Raw genomic sequence first — 10,388 nt, 5'->3', positions numbered from 1 at the left:
TAATTAAATTCAACGAATATTGTTAATTAAGACTAAAATTACATAATTATTATAGGGGTCTTTAAAATTGAAGCAATCTAAACGGAAATTCAAAAACTGAATAAAAAATTAAAAATTGATAGAAAATTAAAAAAAATTAGCAATTTTTTTAATATTTTATTTTCTTAAACCGTACAGTTCGATTCGATTCACAATTTGAAAATGTGAAACTCAACTAAATCACACTTGTAAATATGTTTTAATACATAATTTAGATACATGACAATGACACATAACAAAAAAATTATAAAACTGTAAACTACTAAAATATTTTTTATTTTCCCAAATACACAAAGTAACATGGTAACATATTTGATTTAAAAGGTGTTTTATAGATTAATAAGCTACTAAATTGAAATTTAGGATAAAATTGCTAACTATTTATAATATTTAAAAATAATTTATTTTAAGTGACATGTTATATATATGAGCAAAAAGTATTTGATGTGATAATAAAAATTCATTTAAATAAAAATTTTCACTAAAATAATAAGATAATGATCGGTGCTAAATAATAAAAATATATTGAAAAATTAAATTTTTTTAATATTCACATATTTTTAATGTTATTTTCAACTTATGAGTCTTAAACAAATAACATAAATATTATATTTTTAATTAATTTTTAAATAACAAACTTTTAAGATCACAAAAATTGATTTAAAATAAGTCGCACAAGATTAACTTTACTTAATTTAAATGACTTTTAAACCAAAAAAATCAAAATCAAATCGCACCAAGAAGACCCTTATTTAAGGGTCCACAAATATAAAGTTAACAAAAACAAAAACTTGTTTTTAAGTGAATGAATCCCCCATTCAGATAATATAACTAACTTTTATATGTGAATTTAGAATAATTCTAGTAGTTCAAATTTTAATTATATCTTAAAAACAAATAATATGAATATAATTACAATATCGTATTATAAAATACATTAATATTTATTGAATATAAAATCGTCAAAATTAGCTTTGAGAGAAGCATGTTATTAGACCATAACAAACTATGAATTGCCCAACCAAACAAAATTTATGCTCAAAAAGTTCCTGTCAGATATGAAGGTAAGACAAGCAGTTACAAGATTTAACACAATTGCGGTCACAACCGGAATCACATTTTTGACATGTTATTTTCTATTTTAAAAAAAATCTTTTTAAATAAAAAAATTGTCAACTAAATTATTTCTCCCGAGTAAACTGATTCAAACATAAATTTCATTCTTGTGTTTCATGAACACCACCTAAACTTGTACTTAGATCAACGTTAACGGCATTCAAAATTGGTTCACTTTAAAATTTTAATAGCCTCTTGCCACATTAATAATTACATTCATACTTCCATACAATAACGCTTAGTAAGTCCAAGAACATGTTTGTTTTTCTCTTTCATTACACATTGAAATCTTTGCCTCCTGCTCTAAGTTCACAAGATCTCTCCAAATGACAAGTTGTCTTCAATCCTAAACACCGCAAAATTTGACAACCAGAAAGCACACGGGAACTATGAATGTTGTATTCAAATGATGACTGAAACCTATCTATTCCTATATAAATTCCACCTAAGATGCCATATGGTCGTTGCCACCACTTCAATAATCATATTAAGCATTTGAATATTTCATGCAACTGGAATTTTTGGTTCTCCTAGGTTCACAAAAGCCTCTGCCCAAGTCAATCGTTCCGCTGCAGCATTCCAAGACACAAGGTGGTTCATGAATACATCCACATACTTTGCTCTATCATTCTGTCCAAGAGTAGCACAATGATTATGAAGTTGATGCCTTTTTAGAAAGGAGAAAAATTGGGTACAATATTATAAATATTATTGATACTATTTTTCAATTAGAATTAGAGTTTCACCTAGGTAAGATGAGCAAATGTATATTATCAAGATCTGTATTAAATATGAATGCATATTACCATAAAACTCCAATTCTGATTGAAGAACAATACTCATGGTATTGTACCTAAGTATTTGAAAATAACCAATGATCTATGATGGTTACATACCCTGTAATCCAGATAGTATGCATGCTGCAGTAAAGAAAGAGAGTCAGTTAATGATGACCTTATAAAAAGAGGTTTTCATTATGTATTTTGCATGTGCATGCTTGTTGTTTTTGCGTTGTAGGCGAGACAAAGAGAGAGGCATACCTCCCACAAATCCAAATTGATAATTGGCTGCAAGAGAAAAGATGATTAACTCCATTTCCAATATTAAATCAAATATTTTATGGAGGAAAGTGGAAATTAACTTACTATGTCATCCCACACAATTGGGCAAATGGCATTTGAAGTTTTGACTATGGCTAGCCGTTTCTCTTCTCTCTTCACTGAAATAGCCAATGAATACTAGCATCAATCACCCGCATCATTAAAGCAAAATATAAAACAATGTTACATTTAGTTCTACTCTATCCCACAAATCTTACAATGCAATTGTTCTTGAACTAAACCAGCTAATGAGGAAAGAATAGTTACAACCACAATCACAGAATTATTGAATATTCTCAATTAGTATTTAACAATCACTCCAGAAAAAAATAATAATAATAAATGAGGCTCTTATTTTTAAATTTTACATTTAATACATTTAACTTAGACATGTATATCATAAGGGAAATCCAAGGATTTTATGGAATATTAAGAAAATAATATGTAATTTGAATAATTTGAACATTATTTTCGAAGGATTGGGAGAACACAGAACGAAGGATCAATTAGGAAATAGGAATGGACTTACAAACTAGCCAAACCCAACCAGAACCAAATAATGTTAGGGCAGCTCCTATAAATTTCTCTCTAAAATTTATAAATGATCCGAAATCCTTTTCAATCTGTTGAAGGAGACCTAGTGTGGGCATATTACCCCCACCTGGCTGCATGGATTCCCAGAAGAAGTCATGATTCCAAACCTGAGTGGAAGGGGCAAAAAATAATTAGGAGACAACGATTGACATAAACAACATATAAATATAAAAGCACATAGAAACCACAATTATAATTTCATCGTTATCACCAATCAGATGACAAGTCAAGATTAGTTTCATCACACAGTTAGGACAGACTATTCCTAACATCAGGTCAAATACAGAAAATGCAAACAACCAAATAAAACTTTGATAAATATTTAAAGAACAAAAAGAATACAATCTAGAGAAGAGAAAATGGTGCAGGAACTACAAGAATAAAGATTAGTTTCAGACTATTTATTTAATACTTTTATGGGGATAGAAACTTGGTATCTTTATCGCAGAAATACAGGGGATGAACTTCCTAATTTGTAGAATAGAACATTCACATACTCACGCACAACACTATTAGACTTAGTGCATGTATCAATGGTGGGTGATCCATTTAGACATTCACATACTCTCTTCTTAAAAGTCCATTTAGACATGTAGAATTTAGGGTTCCTAGAAAGCTTCTAGGATAAGCACCTTGTGAACAATTCTTTGTTCCTTGGCTTAGGTACTTCCAACTCCAAAATTCTTTGCGTCTTCAACTCTTCTCTTGGTCCATTCACATCTAGAATTCACTCAAGGAAGATCCACGAAGCTAGGAGCAAGCCTTTTCAAGGAATTGTCCATCATTTCTCCTAGATCATCAAGTTGAAGGGGCTAGTGCAGAATCAGCCCACGTGAGCAGCAGGGTTCCCAGAGCGCGGTGGCATGTTAGGATTCAATTGCAAGGTAAGATACTTCAATTCCACATTGGAAGTATGGGAGTTCTAGTGTGGGGTTTATAAGCCATTGGCTCTTCAACTACATGAACTAGCTTTGAGGGGTGGTTCTCCTAAGGTTTCTTATCACTTAGACTCTCAGGCAGGTTTTCTCATATTGACCAAGGCAGATGCCAAACTTCCCATAGCATGTTCACCGATTATACATCACCACAAACATAAGTTAATATATTTTTAGTTTGTAGACAACTTTTAGAGCCCTAAATTTTAATAGAGGAAAAATAAAAGTAACAAGAGACACAGATAATGGGTAGACAAATAGCCGGAGAGAAATAAAGCATCAAAATTGAAATTCTCAAAAAGTACCAGATAAATTATTTTTCTCTAGGTTGGAATTAAGAAAAACTGTGCATTGGGTACTGGGTACCCACCCTCAAAGATATTGAAGTTTTATAAGTAATAATTGTCATGTTCAGTTCCTATTCTATAGCAATAGGCCAGTAACATGTCAAAATATTGTCCCTATCTTGTGATAAAGCCAATATTATCCTAGTATTTCAGAATAATGAAGCCCTCTATAAGAGCATCTTTGGAACATCATAAAATCCCATCAACAATAAAAATCACATCAAATAGGTTCAATTGATGGAGAAGCTACTCCTTGTTGTTTTTGTTAGATGAGGAGAGAGAGTAATGATCCTCATTATGGATTTGATTCCAAACACACAAACTTTTGAAGCTAAAAGATGAAATTTTACACTTTGAAAGTGTTAAATTAAATATTTCCCTTTATTTATGTATTACGAAGATTCACTCTCACATTGAATACATGTAATCAATTATTATACCATTGCTTGATATATATAATTTCATATAGTTATATTCCCCAACAATAAAATTTCTGTTTATTTCTTTGAATAAAAATAACTTGGAGTACATTACATTTACTTGAGATTTATCTAAACTAATCTCACCTGACCTCTTCAACTTTTCTTTTTCAGTCATAATATACCATTATACAACAGCCTTGCATAGAGACAAAAATAAATAAATAAAGAAAGTGGGTGTAATTTCTGAAGAAAGATGATAGATGAGTGTGATTCTGCAAATCTTTGGGGATGGTTAATATTGTCCACATTGTGTATATCTAATTTTACTATATAATATACACCGGAGCATTTTGAATAGTTTTATGAATAAGGGAGCAATTTCATAATCAATTTAAAATGATCCAAGCCAGAGAGCAATCAATCTAATAAGTACCTCAGCTGCATTGTTGAATTCGGGGAACGGATTCCCATTGTTGTATGTCACTTTGACTAGTTCATCCAAGGTGTAACCATATAGTATATCATCCTTTTCTAGCTGTTTGTTCAAACCTTCTATAAAATTCCGATGATATTCACCCCAGTGCATGTCAATTGTCCTCTTACTCATATATGGCTCTAAGGCATCCTAAGAAATATTGAAGCAGCAAAACAAAGTCAGAATTATCAATTATGATAACAATGATATAAAGGGCCCACTAGTGGCTGCTTTGTGTAATAATGAGTATCCAGTTTATGAGTCACAAAAGGGTTATAGGATTCCTAATTATCAATTTGTCACATAGGCTATAAGTCTTATAAAAATCTAATAGCGTCAGTTTACATGATGAATGGAAATTTTATTGTTTCTCCTACTCTGCCCTCCTTAAAAAGTTATAACTAGTTGTCATTTTCCTCTCTTGCTATCTCTGAATGTTGATATATTTTGCACATGCAGCAAAACGTAATACCTTGTTTCCATTTTATCCAAGATAGAGACAAATTAATTGAAGGTGTTGAATAAACACAATGGCTGTAATAAAAAGAAATTATCCTAGAGAAATAAATTTTCACATAAATAACTTTTGGAAAAGGGTAACTTACACTTTAGAGTTCATTGAAGGTTGGATGTAATTGTTTCATCATAAACACAACCTTCTATGTAATGACATCCCTTGGTCAATTATAATATTCTTTTTCTCAATTCCTGGTTTCTTTCTTCATCATTATAATGGCTTAAGCTTAAGTGGCAATAGTCAATGTAAATACCTATGCAATTATTTCTCTGATAAGCTTACTGCTGAATTAGATGCCTCAACTAATCCAAGCATATAGGCCAAAACAGTATAATTACCTTCAAACAAAAATATGATTCAGGAAATGGAGTGAATAACTTACAAGTTCATAAGGAGGTGTCTTCAGGCCATAAAATGCAGTAATTTTTGAGGATCTAGGTGAACCATCAAACCTCTTTTTCTGCTTAAAATACAATGAGGCAAACATGTCAGCACAAATAAGAAAGGAAATTGTCTTAGGGAAGAAATCTCCTGTGAGAAATCAGGTTTCAGCAATGATATAAAATCAATTCTAATCTATATAAAATAATAATTAAAAAAAAAGATCCATGGCTGATAGTGAAATTTATTTAGCTTGCTCGAATGCTTTAGAAACAAACCTCTTTACAATGTTCTATGTTAAGATATGATGCTATCCCAATAGGAGCTCCACATTGCCATAAACTTTTTTAAACCAAGAAACATATATAACTGACAGAACATATTTATCCTAAAAAAAACCAACACTATAGAGTCTCACCATTTCCAACTTTATACCTATTAGATAATTACATTCCTTGCAGGATTGAAATTTATATATTACTTCTTTAAAGAAAATGTTTTGAACTTCAATACTGGAAATCCCCATAAGGCAATGGAAACTTTGCAATTTTAGGCCTTAACTTTGTAGCTTTATCTGTTTCTATTTCCATGAAATAGAGTAATAGCCCATGCATTTTAATGTGGAACATCAGGCTCGCTCAATTCAACAATTTATCATGTCTTCCAAAAAAAATTAAATTGCTTATTTTATTGTCTGTAAGTAACATCATTTATTAAAAATAATCAAAAGACAGGCATAACAACAAAAGACTAAATGCAGACAATTACCCTTAAGTCCACGCATGTTCATGTTGTTAAGTATATTACCAGAAAAGCTACCAAAAGAAATTACAATATTTTAAAGGGAGAACTTATCAGCAAGAGATTGACACTAAGACAACAAATATCAGCTCAAGAAAGTTACCTTGTGAAGAAGCTTTGGAATCTTGAATTTTCTAGATAAATCTGCAGAAATGAGCTGAGAGCTAATAGGGATAGGATTGAAGTAACAGGACGCCATTGCAACTTTGTTACCTAGCATTTGCATAAGCATATCAATGCATAATTTAGAAGTTGATTGCATCCAAAAAAACAACCATTATGACCCAGACTGTAGATCTAAAGCGACAATGACACAGTTCTCACATCAGGATTGAATTTTCAGTTTTCACATTTTAGACAAACAGCAATACTGTGGAGACTAGAATCCGACCCATGCCATCGCCATACAAAACTGATGCCAGCCTCCACCTAAAACCCAAGCATATGTGTTTCCCTCACATGTAGAAAAGAACACAATTCAATAGACTTTGATCCAAAGATTCACATGGAATCAACAATTGATTCCAGATATTAAGTCTCAGTCAAACCTAAAAATGCATCTTCCCCGCTTTGTATACACAGGAATGATACTCATAATTGCAACAGCAAAAGTTGGTTTTTGAAGCAGTGTAACTGTGAATTCTCTTCCCTAAACACTCAGAGACAGGCTAAGCTTTATAGTTCACATAGGGTGTGTGCTTCAGTGCATGAAGGTTGTGATGGCAAATAGACTGGGCAACAACAACACCAGCACAAGATCTCAGAATGTAAACCGAAAGCTGTTGTGACTTGTAATTTCACCCAAAACCATACAACCAAAGAATATAAAGAGTCTATTTGAATACAAATTAAAAGCAGTTTTGAGGGTTTCTCTACTGAAAATTTTTCAATAGAGAAACTTACAAAAACTCTTCTAAGCTTGTATCCAAACATCCTCAAACATATAACATATGATCAAGTTTCCTGTATCCCTAAAAGAAAAACAATAACAACATTACAGACCTTTGAGATAAGGTTGTAAAGCACAGTTAGAAATGTTCACTTAGGCATTTAAGCAAGCACTTGTCGTGCTTATGAACTTGATATTTTAGTGAGACAAGAGACAACGTCCATCATATAAACCCGCAATATGATGGTGAACCATAGGCCAAGGAAGTGAAGGGATCTGTGCAAAGACACCAAAGCTGCCACCTTTGTCCAATGCTAAACCACCCATCTTCTCTATAAATTTTTACTTAATATTAGATAAGATTTGAACATGTGTAAGCACGTTGTAGAGTAGAAAGTTGGGTTCAAAAATGAAATGGCAAAAAGGTAGAGACATCACTTGCAAACCCCATGAAAAGTTCAAGGAAATAAAAGTGATTGGTAGCCGAAACAAAGAGAGAGAGAGAGAGCAACACAAAAAACATGAGAAACGAAAAAGACAACAGAAAACCCAAGTTGCAGAGAGAAACACTAAACCGAAACACAGGAAATTCAGAAAGGGAGAAAGGAAGTTACAAGAACTGCTAAGGGTGTTTGTGCTACGGTGATGTCGACAGAAAAACAAAAATGAGCAATGTCTTGAAACTAAAGCTTCTCGAAATGTTATAGTTCAGTTGTTTCCTGTTCATGTGAATAGAGGATAATGCATACACACTACTGCACAGGTGTATATATTTCTTATGAGTTATGCTACACATTCCGAAAATTTGTCCGAAATATCCGCCAAAATTTTAAAATATTAATATTTTATAATAAATTTATTATAAAAATTATTTAATTAAATATTTTATAATTTAAATTATTATTTTAATATTTCAGAAAGAATTCGCAACACATTTTTCGGAGGAACAATCATTTTCCATTTCTTATCTCTATAAAATATAAATAATAAATATTTCTTAATCACACTACTGTTGGCCTTGCCATGAAAAAAGTATTCAATCCAAATAAATCTAAATAGATGCTACCATTAACTAGCCACATTAGAATTCGAATCCTATATTAGGTATGAAATAGATTTATAAACTATGTTGGATGAGAAATTTCATAATTTATGTCATTTCCATTTCCAATATGAGAAGTTAGTTATTGCATCATAATAATTTTTTGGCAAACCCTTTTTAATGGGTGTGACGTCCAATAACATTTGGCAAATAAAATCTAAGCATTGATTAGGAACCTTCCAATTGGATTTGTAAGCTAACAACCTCACACACATAGATAATTTAGACTCGGATGCCCCTTCATACAATGGCTTATTTGCCTCTAGCAACAAGTTATAAAATTTTTAAGTTTCTTCATTTGGAGACTCTTCCATGTCATGTGTATCTCTCGGTTCAAATGTCTGTTGTTGCTTAAAAGCATCACACACCATCTCTTGCATTGACATAAATTGATCACCTTGTGCCACATTTACACCACTACTTGATGCATTCATGCAATTATCATCAATATCTAAATCAATATTTGGCATCTCTTCACCATGATCTGTCCAAATCCAATAATTAGGCTTGAACCCATGTTTATAAAGGTGAACTTTCACAACTCTATCCTCCAAAATCCGTGTGCAATCACATTTAACACATGGACATATAATCCCACCATCACTATGAAAACAATCCTGTTGACGAGCCTTGTTTACAAACTCATCTACCCCTTGTACAAAAGACTCTTTCAAACCTTTTCTACCACTATAACACCTATCGTACACCCAAGCACGATTTGAAAGAAAATAATCCATATTCTGTAGATTCAAAAAATTTACCTAGTTAATTATCACATTATATAATTGTCAACTAATTTAGTTACGTGGACCTCTATATTTTATAAATTGAAAAGCAGTACAATAGTTATATGTAAAGTACAATATAGTCATATTACAAAATAGTAAAATTTAATTATAAACACAAGCACAAAATATAAACAAATTTCAGTGCTTTCCAAATATTAGTCATTGCCTCAATATCATGTATGTATACTAATAGTTTTTTCTCTATCTATAAACACAAAAAACAAAATTAACAAGCATACCTTGAAAGTACGGTGAAACAATTTGTTTCCTCTAAGTTAGAGTACAACATCCACTAGAAGAATTTAATAGCAAAAATCTCGATCTGTTAATAAAAAAATTGAAATATAATTTATATAAAATCGGGGAACAAATTCAAAACATTTAATCAGAATCATATTTGCATCCGGAACGGCCCGTTCTCCGTTCGGAACGGCCCGTTCATCATCCAGAACGGCCCGTTCTTCATCCGGAACGGCCCGTTCTTCATCCGGAACGGCCCGTTCTTCATCTGGAACGGCCCTTTCTGCAACACGGGTCGTTTTAGATGAAGAACGGGCCGTTCCAGATGAAGAACGGGCCGTTCCGGATGAACAACTAACACAAGATGAGCATAACGGCCCGTTCTGCTTGCAGAAAGGGCCGTTCCAGAAACAAAAAATGGGCAAAACACAGCATAAACGAAATGTAAGAAATAAAGAAAGAAAAGAAGAAGTTGCATCAATAATAATGAGACCAAAAGCTTCCTATCTATCAACAAAGGAATCATCTGCAATGAGATGAGATCACAAGAAGCCACAAGGAACGGAGAGGAAAAACTTCCTTTGCCACGTAAATGAGACCAGCTGCATCTACAAGGCCTTTAGGCATATAAAACAAAAGACA

General features: G+C 32.2%; 1 protein-coding gene across 9 annotated transcripts; it reads right to left on the bottom strand.

Annotated features, from left to right (window-relative positions):
* Positions 1-1,321: 1,321 nt before the first annotated feature.
* LOC109789886 (superoxide dismutase [Fe] 3, chloroplastic) lies at positions 1,322-10,388 on the bottom strand. 9 transcript variants are annotated; one of them, XM_029269540.2, is made up of 10 exons: positions 10,240-10,388; positions 9,746-9,828; positions 6,831-6,940; positions 5,928-6,008; positions 4,987-5,178; positions 2,785-2,956; positions 2,301-2,374; positions 2,196-2,222; positions 1,962-2,075; positions 1,322-1,785 (listed from the first exon to the last, which is right to left on the bottom strand). In XM_029269540.2, the coding sequence occupies exons 3-9, from the start codon at positions 6,924-6,926 to the stop codon at positions 1,995-1,997; spliced, it is 723 nt and encodes a 240-aa protein (XP_029125373.1). In that variant the 5' UTR covers positions 6,927-6,940; positions 9,746-9,828; positions 10,240-10,388; the 3' UTR covers positions 1,322-1,785; positions 1,962-1,994. The 9 variants fall into 9 exon arrangements, with proteins under 9 accessions (XP_029125373.1, XP_020204518.1, XP_020204519.1 ...); XM_020348929.3 differs by having other exon boundaries at positions 2,052-2,075; positions 10,240-10,387; XM_020348930.3 differs by having other exon boundaries at positions 2,052-2,075; positions 5,928-6,005; positions 10,240-10,387.

This window comes from Cajanus cajan, chromosome 2 (assembly GCF_000230855.2).
Source record: "Cajanus cajan strain Asha chromosome 2, NIPB_CcT2T_4, whole genome shotgun sequence".
Taxonomy (NCBI): Eukaryota; Viridiplantae; Streptophyta; class Magnoliopsida; order Fabales; family Fabaceae; genus Cajanus; species Cajanus cajan.
This window is presented reverse-complemented; position numbering and strand designations above follow the sequence as displayed.

What these genes read in the sequence shown, in the direction of transcription:
- LOC109789886 (XM_020348929.3), bottom strand. Translation starts at nt 6,926, where the DNA reads ATGGCGTCCTGTTACTTCAATCCTATCCCTATTAGCTCTCAGCTCATT. An exon ending in TCAATTTGGATTTGTGGGAG is followed by an intron (nt 2,076 to 2,195) that starts GTATGCCTCTCT and finishes TCTTTACTGCAG; the next exon opens with CATGCATACTATCTGGATTA. An exon ending in CATACTATCTGGATTACAGG is followed by an intron (nt 1,786 to 2,051) that starts GTATGTAACCAT and finishes ACTCTTGGACAG; the next exon opens with AATGATAGAGCAAAGTATGT.